Source organism: Neomonachus schauinslandi, chromosome 7, assembly GCF_002201575.2.
Source record: "Neomonachus schauinslandi chromosome 7, ASM220157v2, whole genome shotgun sequence".
Taxonomy (NCBI): domain Eukaryota; kingdom Metazoa; phylum Chordata; class Mammalia; order Carnivora; family Phocidae; genus Neomonachus; species Neomonachus schauinslandi.
The window spans coordinates 82,890,651-82,916,705 of NC_058409.1; the positions used below are offsets into that span (position 1 = coordinate 82,890,651).

Here is a 26,055-nt window from a genome sequence, read left to right on the forward strand (position 1 = left end):
TCATTCTCACCATGGGCACACAGCAGTGGAGGCTGGTGGTGGAGGTCAAGCAGGGGATGTGTAGTTGCGCAGCTGGAGTGTCTGATGCCAGGTGAGCATGATGGTGCAGGCTAGTGACAGAAGACAGGACCTCATCCATGTTCACAAGCAGCTGTGGAGGCCCTGGCTATTGGCTTGCTCTCCTGTCGCTGCAGTCTCTTCCTGAACGTGTGCAGGCAGTAGAGGCTGGTGACAAGTGGCAGGTTGGCAACCTGCAAGTGCATAGCTCGAGGGGCCAGCTCCATGGCAGTGGGGATCAGCCACTGGGATCTGGGCTGGAGTCTTGCACTTGAGCAGCCACAGAGGCCTGGGCTGGCTGCTGGCGTGGTTCCTAGGTTCCAGAGGGGCTGAGTGGGGAGAGAACAGGAGGGCCACAGGTTGGTGGTATCAACAAATGTCAATACAAGGGGTGGGTGAAAACTGGTAAAATCTGCAGGGATTCCATGGCAGCTGTGCTGGCCATTGGTTTCTTCACTGGTGAAAGCTGCTGGGTTTGTCTGTAGAGCAGGTCGCTGAGAACCATTCTTGTTCGTGCTGTGTGGCTACTATTGGTAGCGCCTGCTTTTCTTCCTTGTTCCTAGTTGTCTCTGTGTGTCCCTTTGTGTGGTGCTCCCAGCGGCAGGGGAACCTGTTTTATCCTGCTCTTCTTTCCTAGCAAAGGGAACTCTTTCTGGCTGGGGAGTTCCCTCTTGGCATTGAGCCTTGCCGGCCTGGGGGATGGGATGATGCCGGCAAAATGAAGCAGTCTTTTTTTGTGTGTGTGTGTGTGGTTATTTTCAGGTTTTTTGTCCCACTGTGTTGCCGAAGTTTTGTAAGTAGACTCCAGAGCTGTCCCACAGCTGTTTTTGTTCATGGATAGCTGTTTCATTGTTGATCTTTGTGGAAGGATGGAGGTTGGGGTCTCCTTGCAGCCATTTTGATGACATTACTCTTGGCTTGGCTTTAGGGTCTGTTCTTAATCACAGTTGCTCCCTGGAAAGTGGTACCCTTTGAAGTGATTTTAGAAAGCCAGGGGCGTCTGGGTGGCTCCGTTGGTTAAGCTTCTCTTCTGCCTTCGGCTCAGGTCATGATCATGGGGTCCTGGGATCGAGCCCTGTGTAGGGCTCCCTGCTCAGTGGGGAGCCTGCTTCTCCCTCTGCCACTCCCCCTGCTTGTGTTCTCTCTGTCTCTCTCTCTCTGTCTCTCTCTCTCAAATAAGTAAATAAAATCTTTAAAAAAAAAACCCAAAGTGATTTTTAGAAAGCCATACTTTTATTGTAGCAGCAGCAGCAGAAGAGTAACGTCTTCTTGAATGCCTACCTGGTGGCAGGCCCTGTGCAAGTTCTTTTCAGCCATTCCAAGCAATAGGTATTAGCGCTGCGTTTTGCCCATAAAGGAAACTGAGGCCCAGAAAAGTTAAGTTACTTCCTCAAGGTCACAGTGCTGCTAGTAAGTGCCAGACATAGGATTAGAACCCACGTAGTCTGACCCAGAGCTCTTGTGCTTAACCATCTAGCTAAACTGCTTTTATCTTTTTCTGGTAAGAGGAGTTATTAAAAATAAAGGTAATCATTATTTGCAGTTATTAAAAATAAAAATGTGAGGTATAATATCCTAAGGCATGAAATGGAGGAGTATGGTACAAGGATGATTAAGAGATTTAATATCCATTTAAGCAGATTATCCAAGGGTGCAGGTTTGTGATTTATGTCACCCTCTAGGGTAGTTTGGGGGTGATTTGCCAAATGGCTTATTGGCTGGTATATCTTAGATATTTCACTGACATGCATGAAGTTGGAGATGTAGGTCCCAAACCTGAATGATCACCAGAGTCACTTGTGGAATATAACATTGTAGTTTCTGTGGCCCTTTCCAAGATTCCAGGGTGGATCCCCAGGATTTGTAATTTTTTTTAAAGATTTATTTATTAGAATGCACACACGCATGCAGGGAAAGGGGCAGAGGGAGAGAATCTTCAAGCAGATGCCCCCACTGAGCATGGAGCTCGACTGAGGCCTGATCTCACGACCCTGAGATTATGACCTGAGCCGAAACCAAGAATCTGACGCTTAACCTACTGAGCCACCCAGGCACTCCTGGGATTTGTAGTTTTGAGCAGCCTTTCAGATGCTTCTGATGGTTACTATTAGAGACTTTTACCTAATCACATTGGTACATGGTGGGCACATTTTATGACAGAATCCAGGTCCAGAGAGATCTTGATGCAATGGAGTGATATACTGAATTTAACAACATCAAGAAGGGGGAAAAGAAAGCATGGATGACAGGTGGTATGGAGCTAGAGTTTCAGACGTATATACACATATGTATTCCAGTAAAATTTTGTTTCTTTTGAATCTTGCCATTGGTGATTATATTATAAACAATAATTCATCTATCATTCTCTTAACTAGAAAACTTGATTTGGTTGAGTGAAGATCTTTTATCACTACTGTGGTAGGAAGAATTTCAGAATCAGCCTCGGGTTCTTTTACCAAACCCTCTTCATCCCCTGCATCAGTTGAAATTAGAGCCCAGTGAACCCTGATTACTGAGAGTAGTGAACGTTGAAACTTTTGGTTGGACTGTACAGAGTCCATAATCTTCGCCTGCCCTGGAAGAGGAGCCGCATATTCTGCCCTACTCACAAGGTCATGATTGTCACTTTGTGGCCAAACAGCTCAATTTCTGTATCATTTCCCTCTCAGTCAGTGAAGATCACCCTATAATTTAGGACTTTCCTTCTCATTCTTACCTACTTTTTGGGTCACAGAGAAGATTTTTGTGAATTTTCTTTCTTAAAAAAATTGCTAGAGTGTTTTATTTTTATTCATATTATTTTGGCGTAAGCTGTGTGCCAAAAAATGACATTTAATACTTTCTTGTCTTAGAAAAAAAAGTTTCATATGTTTTTTTCCTCCCCCCCCCGCCCCCCAGTAAATATTTGCAGTTCTTTTGTGCATCAGGCATTGTGCTAAGCATCAGGGTACAGTGATGAATAAAACAGCTGTGGTGCCTGTTCTCAATATAGAGATTCATTTAGTGATGAAGATGGAGAAACAATACATGAATAAATAGGTAAAAAACAGCTATGGAAGAAGCAAAAAATAGAGAATAACATGAGAAGGCCTATTTTCGGTAGGATGGCTAGGGAAGGCTGCGCTGAGGTAATGTTTCAGGTGAGATTTGAAGCACTGTATAAAGGGAGAACATGTATGAAGGTCTTGAGATGGGTTGAGGAGGAACTGGCTTACAACTGAGATGAGATCAGGGTGAAGCTACTTTGGGGGAGGGATAGATGCAGGTGTTTATTGATTGTAGTAGAAGTGCAGTGAGAAACTAGCACTGGATTGTTAGAAGGATAACGCATCTGTGTAGGGCATGGTTGAAGGGTGTAAGCTTAGCACTGGGAAATTAGTTAAGAGGCTGCTGTGTACTAGGCAGGAGAGGTTGCTGGAGGCTTGGATCAGTGTGGTTGCAGCTGAGAGGGAGAGACGTAGAATGATTCAACAAGTATTTTAGAGGTAGTAAGGAAAGAGCTTGCAGGTAGGTTGGATGTATGAACATGGTGAGGAAGGAAGAAGAATCAGTTATGCCACCAAGATTTTGGGAGTGACCAACTAGATGGAGATTAAAGCTACTTACTGAAGATTTGAGGATTGTAGAAGGCTTTTTTGGGGAGGATATCTTTTGGATATAAGTTTGAAACCAAGTTGAGGAGTGGAATAGTTGTTAGGACAGATGGGTTTGTTTTTCAGAGAAGAGGCTTCAGCTGTGGATAGAAATATAAATGAGACATCAGTACAAAAAAAAATGGAATTTAAACCCTGGAGTGGATGAGATAATTTAAGATAGTATAGAGAAGGCAGAGGGCTCAGGTGTTAACCTTGAGGCAGGCACTCTGTCATGTAGATGCTGGGGGGAGAAGGAGACTGATAAACAGGAGGCAAGAGGAACCCCAATAACATGCTGGGCTGGGAGTAAGTGAAGAAAATGTTGCCAGGAGGAAGAAGTGGTCTAGTATGCTAGATGCTCCTTGAGATGATGAGTAAGGGGAGGACAGTGTTTGCTTATCATGATTAACAACATGGAAGCCTTTGGGGAGTTTTGCAGGAGTTTGGTGGGCAGATGCTGATGGGAATGGGCAGATGAGGGAATGGAGTTTATAAGGAAGGGGGGTGATGAGCACAGACTGTTGATAATCTCTGTATGTCTGTGAAGGCGTTGGGGCCCGGGAAGGGAATCGTGGGGCTAAGGGAAGCATTGGAGTTTGATTTGATATTTTAGATGGGATATCATGTTAAGTTGAACCATAGGAAATTGGTGAATTTTACTATTTTGATTTATGAGAATGACAAATTTCATATAGCTTGACCTGAAGTTACATGTTACACAATTGAGAATGAGTTACTTTTAAAAAGGGAGTTTGATGAAGCAGTGCTGAGAGAGTTTTAACTAAAAGAATACCAGCCTTTGAGCTGTTGAGAGAGATGGGTTTGGAGCTCACCAGTTAAGTGTTGGCCTTTGAAGTGGGGAATGGGAAGGCATGCATTTTTTTTTTTTTCCTACTGTAACAGGAAGGAAGATGCTGATGTGCAGATTCAGCCGAGCTTGAGTGATCACAGTGATGCCAATTCCAGCAGCTAGTGCTTACTTGGGGCAAATAATTATGTCATAAGCTTTCAGATTTAGCTGTAGGTGTACATTGATTTTGTTCATAGGACTGAGTGGGTTCTGATCCTGTTTTGCCTGTAGTAGGCTCTAAATTTTCTCTCTCAAAAGTCATTTCTGTTAGTGATTTTTTTTTTTTGCTCAATTTTTCTTTCATCAAAAGCAAAGTAAATAAAATATCATGATTTCCTTCTCCACTCCTCCGCCGTGCAACACCATGGCCTCCCCATAGAACTGATTAGCAAATCAAAGAATAAAATGGTTTTCTCACAAGTGATTTTCTTACCCTACAGAAAATTGTCTTTTTCAGTATTACTCTCAGTATTCCTTGACTTGTCAGTGTAATTGAAACATTATCTATGATTTCTGTTACTTTAATGCAGACTACAAGCATATCCTTTTAAGGCCATACCACTCTTCTCTGTCGTATAATCAAAATTTGCTTATGAGGTGTGTATATTTCAAGAATTTCAGCCGTTTGAGGGGAGATTTTATTCTACTGCATAATGTAGTTTAAAAAATTATTTTCATTAGACCATTCTGCTGACATATCCCCAGACCACAATTTTCTCCATGGACTTAGTAATTCGGTATAGAATTCCAGGTACTGATCATTAATTGTATCTTTAAAGCTACAATGAGATCGAAAGTCATCTTTGGTGCCTGCCGGATTGTTTTTCTCAAAACATCTCTCTCCTGTAGTGTTTATTTTGAATAATGCTCTCATCCATGGGTTATGGGACTAAGGCCATTGTAAGAATATTCCTAGATAGAGCCCTCTTCTTTCTCAGTGTGTGCTTGTTGAACTGTATGCATGGCTCCAAAATGATCTTCTCCTGATACAGAAAGGTCTGGAGAAATGCAGGCACCCCTGTATTAATTTATACACTGTAAGTTTATCAGATGACAAAACCTGCAGCATCTTAAAAGCTCTAGGATGCTGGTATTTTAGACTAAGTTTTACTTTATGGAGGAGGGTAGCTTTACTAGAGGCAAGACAAGTCAACATGTTCTAATTCTGCTTGGAATCAGAGGAACTTGATTTACTGTTGTTACCTGCTGTGGTAGAAATTGCAAGCGTCACTGAAGTAGACTTGTATCTTCAGTATTGGAAATACTCAACAGAATTCATCAGAAGTGATTTCAAAAAGCTGTGGTCTCGGTGTTTTGATAATAAGTGAAGAAAAGTTTTTCCTTTATTTCAGACAGCCTTTGATAGCATGTCTGTTTAGAAAAATAAATTTAGATGAGTTAGCTGCATGCCTGACTCTCGTATATTTAAGCTTCTTTGGGTGAGCTTTGGGTTATGCCAAGGGGACTCACTTTGGCCTTTCTGCTGAGAACCACTCAACCAGCATCAATGTCTGCTGATAAAGAAGGGTTTGTAGTATGATACTGCTCAATAGCTTTGCTGACCTGGAATCTACATGGTTCAACCAGCTCCTCTTTGAGCCCTGAACTGGTGTTGCACTGATGCATCCTGTTTCCTTTGCTGTGCCATGTCTAGTCATGAACTGATGCAGGTTCTCTCTTGCTTTTCACTAGAGGAAATGGGGCTTGTCTTACAGGATGAGTTCTGTGTTAAAACCTTGTACTTCCGGCTTCTGTATAATATGCTGATAAATACACTTCAGAGTTCTACCTCTTGGAGACCTAGCATGCCACCCCAGAGGAGATAGTTGGCTTATAGGACTGCAGTTTTGACACACAGGGTCTGTTTCTGTCCCATGCCTGTAAGTAGGCCTGGGAGAGCATCTTTCAGGTGTGTGGAGGCCGTCTTAATGTTTCTTTTCTCTGGCTTTGGATATTTGTCCCCAGTGTCATCTTTTCTCCCACCTCCCTCCTCCCCACAAAGATAATGGCCTGCTGACTTGCTTCTAATTTTGGATATTTCTTTTCTCATTCCAAAATATCTTCTCTAGTCCCTTCAGACTTCTGTCAGTTTCACACAGTTTGCTCCAGTGGGCTTCCCTTGATAGACACCAGTCTGCTGACCTCTCCCCTCCCCTTGTTGAACTGGCCTCTAACCCGGAAGTAGAATCCTTTTTTCCTCCTGGCTTCCCTATTACGAAGTCAGCAGCTATTCATAACAGACGAAAGAAGAATATAAATACCCATGACCAGTTTCTACCATCTTGATTATGGTCTTCCATAATTTTTTTTCCCAAAAGGATGATATCAAATTATTATTTTTTTATGCATGCTTTTTAAACTTTTTCTCTACTGTATCTTCTGGAAGTACCTTCCCATATATTTCTGTTTTTTTTATTAACATAATACATTATTTATTTCAGGGGTACAGGTCTGTGATTCACATATTTCTGTTTTTAAGGAATTAATATTTCTAAATTTTCAGTGACTGAAAACATTTCCATGATATAGATGTACCATTTGACCAGTTCTTTACCTTTGGACATTCAGGTGTTTTTTTTCCCTTCCTCTTTCTTACTGTCTTCCTGTTACTTCATTCCTCCTTCTTTCTGTCTTCCTGTTATTTACTGGTGATAGAACTTTTGTTTTTGGGTGTCCAGAGTTATTTGTTCACCGGGCATAGAGTTATTTTATTAAACCCTAGTGTGGACTTTGGGTAGGCTGTTGCTTGTGAGAGTGCCACTTTTTGTGTTCAGGTATGGACCCATATCTTATGTGTATCTGTCTTCCCAGCATGTAGCATTTGCCTGGTACAGTGGGTGCTCACTAAAGAATTATTGTTGAGTTCCAGAAATATAAGGGCCATGGGACAAATATTTAAGTATTTACCACGTATTTAAGGCCCTATATATAGGAATGAACAAGACAAAGATTGTCCTGGATCTCATAAGCTGAAATATTATTCTCTACAACAAGGTTTATGTTATAAAGAGGACAAGCGTCTTAATGTGAGGATCAATTAAAAAACCTTAAAGTTGGGGCACCTGGGTGGCTTAGTCGGTTAAGGGTCTGCCTTCGGCTTAGGTTGTGATCCCAGGGTCCTGGGATCAAGCCCCACATCAGGCTCCCTGCCCCTCCCCCTCCACTCCTGCTCTGTCTCTAGCTTTCTCTCTGTCAAATAAATAAAATCTTAAAAAAAAAAAAACAAACCCTTAAAGTCACACAATGTAGGAGAAGCAGTCTACGTGACCTATAGCGTGGTTACTTTTCATGCATGTGGCTAATTGAGGGTTGACTAATTGATTTTCCTGTAGATGATATTTCTTATTTAGGATTGTCCACTAGGGTTACTACAATGGAATGATTTTTTTCAGGTTCATACTTTTTGACCCTTTCAAGTAACTAGAATCAGTTAACTGAAATTTAAAATTTCATACCTGAACATAATATGTTATACTTAGCTATTATAGAGAACTCAACAGATCTTTTAGGATTGGGTTTGGGGGCAATAGGAAATATATCCCAAAATATTTTTGGTTTTTCTGTTGCACATTTTAAAATATGATTAAACAAAGATTGCAGCCACGGAGATTTTTTGTTGTAAATTGGTGTTTCAACACTGCCAGCCGTCCACGCTTTTTGTGGTCCCACTTATAAAAGTGGAAAGTGAAGAGTGAGTGGCTGCCCTCTTGGGCAGGCACATAATTTAAAAAAAAATGTGTGTGCCCCAGCAGAGCTATATTAGAGTTTCATATAGCTGCCTTTTTCTTTTTTATTGTAGGGCCAGCTCTCAATGTTGCAAGAAAAAATAGACCATTTGGAGCGTTTGCTAGCTGAGAATAATGAGATCATCTCAAACATTAGAGACTCGGTCATCAATTTGAGTGAGTCTGTGGAGGATGGTCCAAAAAGTTCACAAGGCAATTTCAGCCAAGGTGCTGGCGCACCTCTTCTGCCATCAAAACAGTTGTCCCTTGTAGTGGACCCTGAAGACTGTTCGTTCGCTTTGCAAAGTGGAAGTCGGAATTCAGATGTGCAGGTAATGTATGCATTCGTTAATGATCATTGGGATTTTCTTGCTTTTCTTTCTTTTTTGATCTGGTGTCTGTTTTAACTTAGTAAGTTGCTTAAACTCTCTGGATTCTAGTTTCTGTTTTTGTAAAGTGACTGGATTAGTCACATGACCATTAAAGTTGTTTTTAGTGATAAAATTCTGTAATTCTTTATTTCCCTAATTTTTTTAATTATTTTATACTTTGTGATTATGGCCTTTTTGTATGCTTTTTAGGTCTTATTTTGTCTAGTAGATGAAGACTTTTAGAGGTTTAAATTTGACCAAAGAGATTTTCTTATCTTCCTATTAAGAGTATAAGAAAAGCCTTATTCTTACTATATATCTTTTATACATTATAGGTTTCACACAGTGTAGGGTTCGATACCTTCTGCTGAATATCTCTTTGTGAGAGAGGGAAGGGAAATATTCTAGAGCTGTGCTGTTCAGTATGAAAGTCACTGTCCACATGTGACTCCTGAGCACTTGAAATGTGGCTAGTTTGAATTGAGATGTGCTCTAAGTGTTGAAGACTTACAATGAAAACAAATACAAAATACTTTGTTTCATTTTACATATATGTGGAGATAATATTATGAGTATATTGGATTAAATAAAATGTATCCTTTAAATTAATTTCACTTATTTCATTTTACTAGACAATTTGAAATTACGGGTTTGCCTTGCATTCTGTTTCTCTTGGATAGCGCTTTTCTAGAGGGTAGTGGAGTTGTAAACTAGGATAAGAAAGGACTTCTGCTTTTCTTAAATTTAAGGTGTGTCAAATGTGCTCTGTTCTGCCAGTTAGCAGAGAGCTGTGTTTAACCTGTACCTTAGACCTGAAGCTCAAACTTGGTGACAAGTCTGTAAAGGGCAAATATTTTACAGTTGGACAAAATGGGTTGGCTCTGGCCTTGCTTTGGAGTAGATGTTTCTACTAACTTCTGGGGACAGAGAATGTGATAGGATCTTGAAGCTCGTGGCTCACAGGCCAAGCCAGCAGCTGGAGACAGAGTTGGCCAAGCCTTGTGCCCACAATTTTATCAACTAGTGTGTGGTCAGGTTCCCACACTATCAGGATTCTGTGCTGTGAAGGTATATCTATTTTTGTGAGTCTTGGCTTTGTATAGGTTTTAAATAAGTACCTTTTAAAGGAGAACAACAAAACTCTTTTTGGAGGGGGTTGTTAAATCTGGGCTGGACAGAAACAGCCGTGTTGCTGAAGAACCCCAGAAGGCAGGCAGAGCGAGGCAGTGGGGTACAGGGCGAGCTGCAAGGCCGGAGAAAGAACCAGAAGGAATAACAGAGACTGTTAACACATCCTCCTTTCCAGCTGGTTCCCTTTATTGACTCATCCTTGGGAGCATTTTATTTTATTTATTAAAGTCATACATTCTGAAGTGAGAGATATGTTGTTGCCTTAAAATACTTTGCATTCACTTTTTACATAATTTGCTCGGTATCTTTAAGTTTTTTTGTAACCCGCTTATATATTTTATAATATATAGTGATTTTTATGTAATTAAAATTTTATATATAATTTTTACATAATTTAAATTTTACCAAAGTCAAATTTTGGTAAAATCAGTTTTGTGTTCTTTGTCACATTTAGTATTATAGAGGATATGAAAAATGCCAGCTTTTAGGTTTTTTTTTTTCTGCAATATTTTTTCCTTTGTGTCCAAAAAGATTATTACCTCGGACTACTACATTGGAAACATAGAGAGCATTTGAACATTTAAAAATTTCCATTTTTACATGATTATGCCTCATTGACTCAGTTGTAGTTTTAGTTTTAGAATGAAAAAGGTGAACATAACATTTGCTAAATGAAGGAACAGCTGTAGATGCATTTCCATTCAGATACAGATTTTAAAATATATGTGATTAATTGTAAAATAAAGACAACTCAAAGTAAAAAAAATCATCAGTATTGCTTGTGAAAATGCTGAAATATTTGGTCATAATCACATTTCATCAAGAAATTTTTTCTTTGCTGTTTAGTTCCTATCAGTTTCCACTAGAATGTATTAGAAGAAAAGCAGGGCAAGAAGGAATTGAATGAAATTATTTTTCATTAGAAGCAGATGGAGGAGGGGCTTATTTATCAGGATAGTTAAGTAACACAGTAGCATTTTAAGAATTTGAATGGTAATTAAATGTTTTCTGCCTTAAACTGTTCAGTTAATGTCTACAGAAATAGTTTTATCTAGTAAAATACATACACAGTGACTAGCTTTGAGCAAATATTTTCCAACATTAAGTTCAAATTAAAAATGGTAATACATGGTTAAATTTACTCTTTTTTCCCCCTATATTTTGTCTTTTGTATTTTTAGATGTTGGATGTTTACAGTCTAATTCCTTTTGACAATCCAGATGGTGGAGTTTGGAAACAAGGATTTGACATTAGCTATTTATTTAATGAATGGGACTCTAAGCCCCTTCAAGTCTTTGTGGTGCCTCATTCCCATAACGACCCAGGTAAAATTTACACTTCAAAAAAACTACAGGTTATTAAGCCCCTGTACACACAGAGTATTTTAATGAGAATCTGGTAGAGCTGATTTCTCAAGTTTTTGAGACACTATTTGCTGACTTGTTCCAGCAACGTATTCCTTTTATTTTGAGTTTTTATCAATTTATGTGCCATTCATGGATAGTACTTGTGCGATGTGAAATAGTAATAAACACAAGGTCTTTGTTTTGGGGATGAAAAGTTGAATTCACTTAAGGTGCTGACTGTTCATCGTAGTTACTTCTTGTAAAATACTGCGTGGGAGAATTATTTTGTGTTCATAAACTGTGCACTAAAAAATGCAGAATTCTCATGGGAACGTTTGAATCTTTAAAATGGAAAAGCAATGTAAAGTGGTTAAGAGCCTTGGTCAGGTGGACATGAGTGTGGAGTCCCAACCCCATGGTGTGAGACAACTTTAGGCAAGTTACAGAATGTGAAAGTAAGTATTTTCATGGGTAGAATCAGAATAAAGTATCTACTTTATAAGATGAGTTGTAAAAGCGTGATGCATGGCCCCGGTAACTCCTGTCATTATCATTATTGTTATTATTTCATATGACAGCTTTTGTTATTTATTGGGGCTGGAGACCTTTTCCTCCAAGGTAAGGGAAAATTGCTAAAATTACAGTGGGAAATATGATTCAATGTATACATTTGTTAGTGTGAGTACACTGGCACAGAGTAAATACTTCATGAATTCCGTTGCAGGATTTTTTGGGGAATGTACTTCGAAAGACTTCCTTTGAGGACTGACTTACACTTCTATTTGTTATTTTTCTCAATTTTTCCTATTTCATCATTACTAATCAGAGGCACCATTATTCACCTAGTACTTTGAAGGTTTTTTTCTTTACTCCCAGCATTCATTTATCTCTGACTTATATCCTTTCCCACTGATTTATTGGCATATGTTCCCTTCTGTTTCTAAGACAGTAGAACTTGTTGCTTTAGGTCTGGACACATGATTTGGTGAAGTTGTGTGTGTCTGTGTGTGCGTACACACGTGTGCTGCTTTGGATCTGAAAGGTACTCGGAGACAGTTTGGATGCTGAAATGTTTGAATTTCCATAAAACTTCAAAATTCAGTATGCACAGAGGTCTGAAATATGTGAAATCAATATTATTTTGGAAATTTGTGATGAGCATATGTCACACCAGCTTCTGACTTGGTTTCTCTGTCTTTGGTCTTAATGTCTTTATCTTTTCTTACAAATACCCATCCATCTTATTAACCTTTCCTCTTAAATGTTTTGCATCTTCTTCCTCCTTAATCTTAGCCTGTCCCTCCAAATCCAAACTCCGATGGCCAGGCATCATGGAAAAGACTGCAGGGATCTGGAGCCAGGCAGAATGAGGCAGGCATCCTGGCTTGGCTGTATACTGGCCCCAAGTCCTTTGGGCACATTTGTGTGTCTGTCAAATGCAGATCATATGGTAGATCATCTTAAAGCAGGAGTTAGTTATCAAGTAAATACAAAAGGTGATGAAAATCACACGTAATTAAAATTCCTTTAGCTATTTACTTACTTGTATGCCAGATTAAATAGTACATTTGCATGTAGGGTATGTGTACTGAAAAACAGGTCTTTGTTTATATCTAGACTTACAGTGAGGTGAGGTGCTCACACTTGATACGTGGGATCTGAGTTTGCCTGTAGGACTACAGATGATTTTCTCTGTAAATCTCATTCACTCTGAAATATTCCCTTATTGAGTGAAATGGTGGCAGAGCCCCTGTAGTATTTAAATTGTTCTCTCCTTTCTTCTCTGCCAGTTCATTTCTTGTCTCTTAATTGGGTGTGTGATGTGATTCCATTGTATCCAGTTTCTTATAGGGTCGTCAATACACTTTGCAGTATGTCTTGCAAGTCCTCATGTGAACCCATTTCTCCAACCTTTTAGATTTTTTAAAGACTTTTATTGTCTCTTCCCCTTTTCTGCCATCCTCAGTTTCCACCAGTCTCATTTCTTGTAATTCTAGAACACGCACGCTTAACTGTAATAATAAAATTTGTGGTTTACCAGGCAGTGTGCCAAATGTTTTATAAACATTGAGTGCTCAAAACAACCCTAGAAGGTGAGTGCCACTATTCCTGATGAAGGCATTACCAACTTGTCAGACTTCCAGGGGCAGTAAGTGGCACCACAGGAATTCCTTGTTACTTTACCTGGACCTCCCACCTGAGTACACTCAAGGGACAGAGAACATGTGCCTCCTGTTCAGTCTGTCTCATTGCCTAGCCCAACACGTGGCATATAGTAATCGCTAAATAGAGACGAGGCCTTCCCGACCTGTCTCCATGCCCCTCTGAAGCTTCTTGAACCTTCCATACTTGCACACAGGCAGAGATGTCAACGTTTACAGCACTTCTGCTTTGTCTCCTCACTAGAATGCAAGCTCAGTGAGGGCTCACACTTTGTCTTATAACCAGCAGGTCACTAATGCCCAGAAGAGTCAGCAGCACATGGTACTGACTCATTCGGTTCAATAAACTAGTGAACCAGGGAATGTGATTCTGCAGACTCAGATGAAACATTGGACCTTGACATTCACGTTTCTTTAGCTTCCCTCCATCTCTTCTTCCTGTTGTCTTATTTCTATTCCTTAAAAAAAAATATTTAAAATGTGCTTTGTAATTTTAAATACAAACAGCAGATGATATGAAGCTCTTCAAGGGCAGGGATTACCTATGCCTTTGAGATTTTGTTTGTTTGCCTTAGGGGTTCCCGCTGTAGTTAATGTGTTGTTCCGTGGGGAGATTTCTCTAATCATTGGTCCTGACTGCTCTAAGCGAATCTGTCTGTTGGTATCTTAGCAACCAGAGTTGAGTCTTTTTGTCTTAGTAAAAGATGTTAATGACCCTTACCCTCAGGCCCTCCTCCACTTGAGGAAGAAATAATAGTCTGACACTGACCTTTTATTTTTTTATTTTTTTAAAGATTTTATTTATTTATTTGACAGAGAGAGACAGTGAGAGAGTGAACACAAGCAGGGGAAGTGGGAGAGGGAGAATCAGGCTTCCTGCCGAGCAGAGAGCCCGATGTGGGGCTCGATTCCAGGACCCGGCGGATTATGACCCTAGCCAAAGGCAGATGCTTAATGACTGAGCCACCCACACTCCCCCATGGACTTTTTGAAAGCGAAAGCGATAGCGATTTTTGCTACCAAGCAAAATAGAGAACAGAACCGCTGGCTTTTCTTGATAATTTTCACCGCTCCTTCACAAAAGTAGAGTTTAGGTAAGCTAAATTATTCTGTGAAGAAGTAAATCATTCAGATCATGAAGAAACCTCTTTTTCAGTGGAAGAAAAGAGGTAAGTGTGTGCGCAAACATTCCAAGTCAAAATGTGACTCTGTAATGGGAAATCTTTGTATAATACTCCTAAATGAATGTGCAGTTAGGCAGTTTACTTTCTAAATGAGATTTATAGAGATTTGTTTGCATTTTCTGCAGCAACAGTTTAAAACAAACTTTAGCTCAGTGGTTTGTTTCATCGGAGTTTTGTCTGTTGGGGATAGGAATGTTTGAAATAGACTTACGAAAGATTCCTATATTGAGTTCCCTAACTTTAAGAATTCTCTTGCTGTGTTTTTATATATGTAGGTGTTTTTCTTTTTGGATCGAGTTCTGATACCTCACAAGACAGATAAATTTCAAATTATGTTTCGTATTTTAATTCCTAATCATGCCTTCTTCCAGTCTATGAGGACATGTAACAATTGTCATACAGTATTTTATATGGTTTACATGAGTTAAAACAAAATTGGAAAGGAATTGTTAAGTAAATGCTGATAACTTTGTACTGTTACGCTTTTGAAAAGTTTTGAATCATAGACCATGAAATTAAATGTTAGTTGATTGATACATGTTCATGTTATATTTAATAAGCTGATTAAAACAGCACCTTTGTATCTACAATCTTAATTCTTTCCTTCCCACTACTTAAACTGCTGAAATATTTAATTTTCCTTAAAAAAAGTCACAGTGTGTAGAGAGTAGATAAGGTATACTAAATGGAAAGTTGGACAGCATATTGTTAGTTAAGCAATTTGTAAAATGAACATTAGAAAATAATCCCCCATGTGGTATGACTCCGAATCAGAGAGAGACCTAGGCACAAGAGCCACAGTGGAAAATCATTTTATTTTGTGCATTTGCAGTTGTTTTACAGAGTTTTTATTGATTCAAATGAGTGAGTAGGATTTTTCACTTTTTTTTAAAATTAAGGAAACAGAATTTTGCATTTAGCATTATATGATAATTTGAAATGAGTGTATGTACCCTTCTTTTTTTTTTTTGAAGATTTATTTATTTATTTTAGAGAGAGTGGTATAAGTGGGATGAGGGGAGAGGGAGAGAGAATCCCAGCAGACTCCCTGCTGAGTGCACAGCCGGACTTGGGGCTCAGTCTCACGACCCCGAGATCACAACCTGAGCCAAAATTAAGAATCACCCTTAATCGTCTGAACCATGTAGGTGCCCCTGTGTGCACTTTTTCTTAAAAAAAAAAAAAAAAAAAAGCGAGAGAGAACAAAAACGTGAGGAAATCGCAGTGTGGCATTATTTTAAAGGTTTTCTGCTCATGTATTGTTCAGCACAATCAGAAGAAAAGAGTTCTGGTCAGCCATAGTTGGGTAACGCCCAGATGGGTGAAAGCAGGGGAGACTTGCAACTCCATCTGCCAAAGGAACCTGCTGAGTGGAAGGAGATGGTCAGGAGAGGGGAGGTTTGTTTGTGGGCACAGTTTGGGGAGCACTTTGTTCTGTTTAATAACTGAGGGATAAAATGAGTTCTTTGGTTTTGGCCACTGTGATGGGAAATTTGAGTTTCTGGAGCTAAAATGCATGAGGAAGAACTGAGTGAGAACTGGTATTCATTGCCTGTCTTGTATCAGGGGAGTGTTTAGTGTGTGTTGCTTCATGTAATCCATTCTGCAACCCTCAAAACTGGTAGGGCGCCTGGGTGGCTCAGTTGGTTAAGCGACTGCCTTTGGCTCAGGTCATGATCCTGGAGTCCCTGGATCGAGTCCCGCATCGGGCTCCCTGCTCGGCAGGGAGTCTGCTTCTCCCTCTGACCCTACCCCCTCTCATGTGCTCTCTCTCATTCTCTCTCAAATAAATAAATAAAATCTTTAAAAAAAAAAGATTTTATTTATTTATTTTAGAGAGTGCTCGAGCAGGGGGAGGGGCAGAGGGAGAGAGAGAAAATCCCAAGCCGACTCCCCGCTGAGTGCAGATCCTGACTCAGGGCTTGATCTCTCAGGACCCTGAGATCATGACCTGAGCCAAAACCAAGAGTCGGATGCTTAACCGACTTTTCCGTCCAGGAGCCCCTTGAGTTGTCAGATTTAACTTTATAAAAAAAATGTAAGTTAAGCTTACATTTCCAATAAACAATAATTTTTTTAGTGTCTGTGTGTTCCAAATATCATATGGAACACAGTAAACATTTATTCATTATTTATCTGAAATTCAAATTTAACTTGGCATCCTGTATTTTATCTGGCAATCTTAATTAAGAAAATATTGGCATTAAGAGTTAAATGTTTACACAGCACTTTAGAATTATCTTTTTAAGCGATCTCTAAAATTGGTGTATTGAGGTTCTTTTTCAGAGGGAGAGTGCTGATTGTTGCGGCTCTCACTGGACTGCATTCCTTAGGAGCATATATATCAAGTAGCACCTAGAGATGTAGGTGATCATTAGACATGTCCCCACCCTCCTGTTTTGGTTACTTTTGTCTGTCTGTCCAGTCTGGGTGCTTCAGAGCTCACCGATGTGCCAGTTATACAAATAATTGCTACTGCTTATGAGACTTTACTGTGTTTCAGGCACTGTTCTCTTCACGTATTAAATCCATTACTGCTCTCAGCCACTTTATGACAAAAGTCCTGTTATTACCCTTATTTCACAGATGAGAAAACTGAGGCAGAAGAGAGTCCAAGTAATGTGTTGGTGGCAGGGCTGGGCTTGAACCCAAGCTCTGGACTCGGACTTGTAACCACTATTTAATATTGTTTCTGGAAGGTAATACTTCTGAAACCACAGGCAGAGCTTCTAGGAAGAAGGTCTTCTAAGTGTTTCCGTGTTAGATGTCATCCACTTTAGTATGATTAATCATATAAAACATTTTATGAACTATCTTGCAAGAGTAGACACCTCACCACACTGTTTCCCATCCTTTTTTCCTTCTGGTCTATCCTTATTGAAATGGATGTTCCTGTCCTTAAATACTACTTGAGTACATGAGATGGTGAGTGGTTTTCCTCATTGCTGCATATTTTACAATTAGCAAGTCATTTAGAAGCAGTATTTTCCAGCTTTTAAATGGTTTCTTTTAGAAACTGATAATTTGCCCCACATTTGCCCTGACCGTAAGGCTAAATAGCCTCATGTCCTAAGAGTAACTCCTCAAAGGAAGTCACTTTTACTTTTACTTCTAACGGTTTCTTTCATATTATAGACACTTTTCATTTTTTCAGACCACTAAGCCCTGTTTGGGGAAGACGTAGTAGGCCTAAAGTGTCCTACTCAGTGTGAATTGATGCTCATGGATGGAGTCCTTAACAAGGGAGGGAAGTAACTTTAGCCCAGATTTAGAAATTATTGTGGAGGTTGATCTCACAATGGCAGGTGTCAAATATCGAGGTATGCAGGTCTTTTAAAGGGCATTTAGAAAAGCAATATAGTAAGGGGTCACAATTGGACATTATACATACAGCTGCAGGGTGAACAAAACCCCAGCTGTCCTAACGGTAATGCAGGTGGCTCCTGTGGTGTGGGATAGAATTTCCAGTGAGGGCATCTTACACGGGTTCAAAAAGTGCTGTATCTCAAACAGCTTCATGGACGTGAAGCTGATATGCTTTGAAAACTATTAGATGACACTGAATCACCTGGGAAAAAGGTGAGGTGATTCTGGAAACCTGAGTTCAGAAGCATTTATAGGATTCAGCAGGCTTCTAGGTTTCCAAAGACTCACAGGTCTTTCGAAAACCTCAGCTTCATCTTTGAGTCTCTCTCTCCTCTCTCGGGAGCTTCAGTCAGTTAGCATCTTCTCTTCATTTTGCCTCCTTGGCGTCATAAATGTTTTCCAGCAGAATTTTTGCAGTGGCCTCATTTCCTGTTTTCTACTTTACCATCTTCGTCTATCCTTTACACTCACAGCACACTCATTTTTGAAAGCACAGATCAAAAGACCTTAACTTCCTTCCTCCTAGATTTTCAGCAAGAATCAAAAACAGTTTAGAAGATTTTCGGTGATCTGACCCCCACTTCTGTTTTTCTCTCCGTACTCCCAGCGTGTAAGCTGCCACGCAGCCATACCCACCTGCCTTCTCCCTGAAACTGACACAGACCTTTGTGGTTTTGTGTGTTTTCCACATGCTCTTCCTTCTGTTTGGGAACTACCACCTTTTTCCTCTATCCAGATGATGACTATTCTAAGAATCTCTCTTCTGTCCTCCTGGTAGGAATCCACGACTTCTATATTCCCACGGCATTTCGCTCATATTTCCACTGTGGAATCTGTTTTCATTGATTAGCTTTATTGCTTTGCCTTATTAGAGGCTTGGTTTGTGTTTGAATGAATAAACTGGAACAAGATGTTGGTGAAAACTCTTTCATAGTTTATCAGGGCAGGGGGAAACAAGCTTGACTTACAATGGAAATGTTGGAATTAAAATTAATCAGCAGCGGATTTGAGTTATGATAATACCAGTTAAGATGGTACGTGATACCTTAAGTTTAAGAGTGGCTATTGCAGTCAGCTATGGAAGGATTTGACAAGTGATGGAAGAAACCTGTTGATCATATGTTGATAGACAATAACTTCATTACTAAAATAAAGAAGCTTTCTTATTTTATAAACCTTTATATTTATTTCTTAATTTGAGACTATTATGTTAAAACAGAAGTAACCTGAAGCTTAAGTTATAGTTTTTACATGTTTATTATCTGGATATAATTATTTTTGATTCAAAATTTACTATACTCTCTTAACATTCGGTACCTATTTAACTTTGAGTAGAATAAATGTAGTCATTAAAAAAATCATTATTGTAGCAGTTAAAATCACAACAGCGTAGCAATGATTTGAGGGGATGTGTGTTTTAAATTATCTTAGGGCTGACAGAGCTTTTTTAAATATAAAATAGAACCTTAAAAGATAATGACGAAAGATTATTAGGTTAGCATCAGAACAGACAATGAATGCATTAGAGCTAATTGTGTATGTGTGCAATGTCTTTTGGTTTCATTTCCAGTTGGAGTAATAAATTTGTATTTATATTTCATACACCTTTTTTCCCCTATCCTTTTGGCCGTGCATTTCATTCATCTATCACATACTTACTGAATTCTTGATGGTGTAGGCTTCATACTAGGTGCTGGCTTCATGAGAATTCAACGCTTTGAAGTTCGGGTTATAGGTTCTCAAATTTGTAGGAATTGGGGCAGAAATACCTGGAGGCCCTCAGGCCCTTTGTATAAACATTTAAAAGTTATAAATCAAACTGATACATTGCTAAATAAGGATAGGTCTTTTCATCCTGCCTTGAGAAATAGCACCATTCTCAGGCCATGTGTGGGTTGAGATCGATCAGGCTCCAGTTCTCTACTGGAATGTGTTGGTGCATGTGGGAAGAGCCAGCCTATAGTAGCCCAGCCCTGTCTCCCAGAAATGGCCCTGTCCTAAACCAGGCCCTCCTTTGCAGACACCCCAGCACTCTTCCCACACCCCTGCAAACTGCATTCCCCCTGCCCATTGCTCAGGCTAGGGAGGTTACCACCTGCAGGTCGACTTCCCTATAGAAAAACCTATAGAAGGCCCCTGGTGGGCTCTAGAAACTGGCTTGAGGCTGTTTGAACACAGATTTCTGGGCCCTGGTACTCAGAAGGGCAGGTCAGGGCAAGTCAGGGCAGGCTCTGGGTGGGCAGGTTCTTTGCTTTGGGAATTTATTGTGTGAAAAGAATGTGGTCAGAGGACGAATGGGAAGATCCCTCAAGTGACCAGGGCTCAGGAAGGGATCCCCTTGCCCAAGTGCTAAATTGGTGCTGTGTATGCCCTTGAACCAAATAAAACTGAGTGTTCCTTGAGAGGATCAGAGTGCCACAAAGTCTTTAGATTTTGAAGCAAGATCAAGAGTCAAATTTTAAAAAATAGTGTTTTGTCAGTGAACAATTACGAGGTGCTTAATTGTTCACAAGCATTAAAAATAAGCATTGGGTTGTCAACTTTATTAGGCTTTATATTTTAAAACTTAAAGTTTTTTATGATAAAATAGTGATAGCAAACTTGGAGTTATGCCTGCTTTAAAGAACTTCTAATTATGTATTCTTTGTTTCAGATACTTCCCCACTTACTTAAAAATGGTGACTAGCTGTTTTATGGGTTAAAGTGTTGTTAGAGGGGAAAAAGAGTAAATGGAAAGGTATTCTTCGTGCTATTCTAGCCCTGGTTCAATTTCCAAGTGTATTCAAGGGAAAGAAAAAGGCTGTGAATTGACCACTTAAGTAAATCAGTTTGCAACTCAATGTCCTAAGATTATTAAATCCAGAGGTAGGAATATAATTTTATGTCACAAAAAATCATCCCATACAACTTTTCATAAAATACTGTCTTTCTGATTGGTCTTATGTTAATATACAATTGTAGTTTTACAGTAATTGAGGAAAAGAAAGAGCCAATTCAGTGTAAAAGGGAATACTTGATTATTGTATAAGAGCAATAAAAGCTAATTTACTGTTATATTACTCAATATTGAAAGCTGCAAGAGGCTATCTTTTAGTTCATTCTTCATTAATTGTGTTATATTGTAGTGATATTAGTATCTATTATAGATGAGTTTTATGGAAGGCTTTTAAGTTGACATCTCAGCATGTATTTTGGCTCACGTAAATATCTTTGACATATTTTCTGCATGATTGTTGAAGGGCAAATGAAGTGTTGAAGGCAACATGGATTAATCAGTCACTGTGATTTCTTTATGAAAACTCCTTTGATAAACTATTCTTTGAAAGGGTCTTAGCTAATAAATTATAACTGATGAAAACAAGTAATTGTACTTAAAAAAGAAAAAAAACCCTGTTACTTATTCATCTTCATAAAGACAGTTTCTTCTAAATTTGCTTTCTATGCTAGATTACTAGAGTTTTATTATTAAATTAATTTTGGAGTCATTCCATTGTTAATAGTTCTTTTCTTTTATTGAGTTAATAGCCAAATAATTAGGGCTTAGTTTTGACCTTTGTTAAAATTTAGGTAAAACACCTATGTGTGATGTCTTAAAGACAATAATTTGCACAGAGCCATTTCAAGAATTTACATGGTCCTCACTGCACATGTATAATAATAGCATGGTGCAGAAGGAGAGGTCACTTCCAAACATTTGATTTTAGCTCCAGTCTTGCAATATGGAGGTAGATACATGTTAAATTAAATATTATAATGGTACTTGGTAAAATAAATTCTCCCCACAGTGCAATCTTTGTTTTTCGGATGGTAATAACACTGATTTTTTCTAGGGCTAAATTAGTTTGCTAGGGTTGCCATCCCAAAGTACTACAGACTGGGTGGCTTAAGCAACAGAAATTTATTTCCTTACAGTTATGGAAGCTGCAAGTCCAAAATCAAGGTGTCAGCAGTGTTGGTTTCTTCTGAAGGCCTCTCGTCTTGGCTTGCAGATAGCCCTCTGTCTTCGCACGGTCTTCCCTCTGTGTATGTCTGTGTCCTAATTGCTTTTTCTTGTAAGGACATATTGGATTAGGGCCCACCTTCATGACCTTATTATACCTTAATCACCTCTTGAAAGACCTTGTCTCCAGATACAGTTGCATTCTGAGGTATTGAGGTTTAGGATTTCAACATAGGAATTTTGAGGGGACACAATTCAGCCCTTAATAGGGGCATAGAATGAATTCTTTGCAAACCAAAGTTTTGGGTTACCAATATGTTTAAGATGTGGAACAGTTTATTTAAATGTTTTAAATAGGGGCGCCTGGGTGGCTCAGTCGTTAAGCATCTGCCTTCGGCTCAGGTCATGATCCCAGGGTCCTGGGATCGAGCCCCGCATCAGGCTCCCTGCTCCGCGGGAAGCCTGCTTCTCCCTCTCCCACTCCCCCTGCTTGTGTTCCCTCTCTCGCTGTGTCTCTCTCTGTCAAATAAATAAAATCTTTAAAAAAAATAAATAAATGTGCCCTTTTCAAAATTTAGTTGTTAGAAATATCTTTTATTTTATTTTATTTTTTTTTTAGAAATATCTTTTATTTCCTCTTTTACCTGTTTTGATTGTAGAGATGGGGAAGGGTCCATTAAAGACTGATGAAGGTGATAATAATAATAGCAACTAACATTTATCAAGTCCTGTGTTATATCCTGGACTCTGGTCTGAGCACTTGATGTTTTTTTTGTCTTGGATGTTGGCATGGTCAGCATTAGCAGTGAGTTGGAGCATGCTAGGGGTAGGTTGGCTTTTCTTTGCTTGTCCTTGGGAATCCAGATGTGGATCTTGGCTTTGCGGTCTGGGGCAGGAGTCCCAAGTTTGTACCTTTGCCAAGCAAGATGGGATTCTTTGCAAACCACTATTTCATGAGCTATCTTTGAATTTTCTATATATATAGGCTTTTTATTTAAACATGGAAAAGTTAAACTATCCACGTAGTATTCTTTGGTGACTTTAAAAATAACTTAAAGGTGCCCCAGATCAAGAAAGTCCTCGTAAAGAATATTTTACACTGAATTCCTCTTTGGCTTCTGGCTTCATACCTGTCGCTTTGTACATGCTCACTAAATAACTATGGAATGAATGAATAGATTTTAGTTAAAGCAAAAGGGAGAAATACAGAGTGTCAGTGCCCTTTTCAGAAGCTCATATTTACATTGTCAAAATAGTTGCATTGTCTTCTCTGCCCTAGCACATTTTATTATCTTCCAGCTAATACAGTATATTTCAGATATTAATTATAAACAAAAGAACTAACCAGTTGACCCCTTAATAGTTCAGTCTCCCCACATGTTTGAGGTTTGGAAAAAATAGAGCAGTAGTTTAGCCTGGATGTATAGAAACTACTATCTCTCTATAAGATTTCATGGATAAGAGGTTGTTCTTTGGAAGGTCCACGTGGCCAGTAGATAGCTGGGTATGATTTTGCCTCAGCAGCTCATCATGTTGCTTTAATGCTCTGCCAGATAGGGCTATGCTTGGACCTATGGGTCTTGTTAAAAATGTTTCTTTATGGGGATGGGGCACCTGGGTGGCTCAGTCAGTTATGCGTCTGCCTTCAGCTCAGGTCATGATCCCAGGGTCCTGGATTCGAGTCCCGTGTCAGGCTCCCTGTTCAGCGGGGCGTCTGCTTCTCCCTCTGCCTGCCGCTCCCCCTGCTTGTGCTCTCTTTCTCTCTCTCTGTCAAATAAATAGAATCTTATAAAAAGATGTTTCTTTATAGTGAAATTGCAAATATCTTTAGATAAAATTTCCAGGATATTTGAGAAAAGTCTGAAAACTAAGTCCTCAGTATCTACAATTTTCTTTTGAAAAAGACTTGACATACATGTATACACTTGTGTTGTTTGATTAGTGTCAGTTTGTGCTTCCAAAAAATGGAATAATTTACAGCCTTTGGAAACTAATGCCCGTTCTTGGCAGAATTCTACTTCTCTGTATTCATAATAGTGCTCTTAATTACCTTACTGCTTTGCTGCTGACTTTTAGATATAGTTTATACTTTTCTTTTTCTTAATTTAATTTACTAAAATGGGTAGGGAGTTTCAGATATGGTATGAAGGGATACAGTTTTCATTACATTATGAGTAGTACTGCCAGCTTGTTAACGCTGTTCAGATTTTTAGAATTAAAGCAATTATCTCTTAAATTAGAGATAAATTATAAATAATTGAATTCAGTACTATAATTACTAAGCATAAATAAATGCTTTTGGGCCTCAGGTCATTTTTCTCATTTTTTCCCTGATTTCTATCTGAATTTGTGCAGTTTTCAGAGTGTTTTGTCATTAGTGACTTTTTGAGTTTCATATCCATTGAAATGGAATTTCACTACTTGAAACATTTCTGAAATTTTTAAATGTGTCTTCATATGAATGAAACATCTAAGGGTATCCAAAGGTGATGCAATGGAATGTGACTGAGTTGAAATCAGACATATGAATCAGACCTTTGTTGTATATTTGTGTCTTGATTTAGGTTGGTTGAAGACTTTTGATGACTACTTTAGAGAGATGACTCAGTATATTTTTAATAACATGGTCATCAAGCTGAAAGAAGACTCACGGAGAAAATTTATGTGGTCTGAGATTTCTTACCTTTCAAAGTGGTGGGATACTATAGATAAGCCGAAGAAGGATGCTGTTAAAAGGTTTGTTTTAAAACTGTTTTTTTGTTTGTTTGTTTTTTGTTTTTGCAATTTGGTAATATTAAACATTAATTATACAGTGAAACAAGACTTGAATTTTTAGAAGGTAAAAATTCTTAGCCTTATATCTGAAACTAAAATATTTCTTCACATCCTTTTTTCCCTGATTCTAGTTCATCTCTGAAAAAGTGACTTGAAACTTTTCTGTTGAAGTCCTTATGTTCCAACTTTGTCCCGGAAATTGAATTATTAGGTCAAAGGGGCTTAATATTTTAAACGGTTTTTGAAGCATATAATCAAAGTGACCCTTGGAAAGATTGTTTCAGAGTATTCTTCTGTCTTCCATATAGAATTGTACCAATGTCTCTGCCTAGTTGGCCACCAATATAATTTTTTTCTAAAACTTTGACCAATTTGATGGTTGAAATATTTTAATTTGGATTTTTGATTACTGATAATGTTGCATATTTTCTCATTGTGGTATGATGAGAGAATCTGTTCCCCATGTGTCCCTCCCTTCTGCTCCCAAGAGTTTAAGGATTATCATAGCATGAATTGCTTTCTTTTATTTATTTAATATCACATATATAGCACTTACTGTTTTAATGCCTGTTCTGAGCACTTCACAAATGATAACTGATAATCCTCGCAGCAGTCCTGTGAAGTAGGTACAATGACTGTCCTCGTTTTACAGATAAAGACACTGGTTGTCCGGGGTCACCCAGCTGGGACGCGCCTCGCTGGCGTGCCATCCGGGGCCGCCTGTCCAGCCCCACAGGCTCTTCCCTCCCATGCTGTGCTCTGCTGCTGCCCTAAGATGTAAATTGTCCGTTTTTTTTCCTACTGATTTGAAGTGCCATCTTTGTTGTATTTAAATATGCATTGATTTCTGGGTTTTCTGACCTCTTTCATGGACTTTTCTGCTTGACTCTGATTGTCGTGGCTTTAAGATCTGTTTCATTAATGGGCAATTTAAATCTCCCTTTGTCTTTCTTTGCTGAAAAATTCTTTTAATGAGTGACCACTTAGTTTTCCCAAGGAGCTTTAAAATTAATTTGTTAAATTCTTCCTACCGTATCAAAAAAGAAAAGGATTTTGATGGAAGTTGATACAAACTAATTTAAAGATAATTTGGAGGGATTTGGTTTTCCATCATTATCCATCAGACCTTTTTTTTTTTTTCTTGATAGGGCACAGCATTCAAAAACTTGCTAGTGATACACACACACACACACACACACGCACGCGCACACACAGAAGAGATGGGAACCTAATAAAGATGCTGGTAGAGTTTTATGTATGTTAGGTGGTTAGAAATAACATAAATGCTACAATAAAAGACCTGAAGTTTATACTTGTAGACGTGGATGTCAGAAAGAGTACAGATTGTGAGTTAGTGCAAAATGGTAGAAAGTGGGTTATCTGAAATCTGACAGGAAGTTTTTTGGCATATGTGGATGATTGTGAACACAGACAGTGAATTGAAGTAGCTGGTAGACCTTGGAGGGGTGTGTGTGTGTGTGTGTGTGTGTGTGTGTGTGTGTGTGTGTGTGTG

General features: G+C 38.9%; 1 protein-coding gene across 1 annotated transcript in view; it reads left to right on the plus strand.

Annotated features, from left to right (window-relative positions):
- Window positions 1–26,055, plus strand: part of MAN2A1 (mannosidase alpha class 2A member 1) — a 166,283-nt gene that overhangs the window by 15,578 nt on the left and 124,650 nt on the right. Inside the window, exons 2-4 of the mRNA XM_021701469.1 lie at window positions 8,342–8,599; window positions 10,950–11,094; window positions 24,332–24,503. Of these exons, the coding sequence (XP_021557144.1) occupies window positions 8,342–8,599; window positions 10,950–11,094; window positions 24,332–24,503 (575 nt within the window). The remainder of the gene's footprint in view (window positions 1–8,341; window positions 8,600–10,949; window positions 11,095–24,331; window positions 24,504–26,055) is intronic.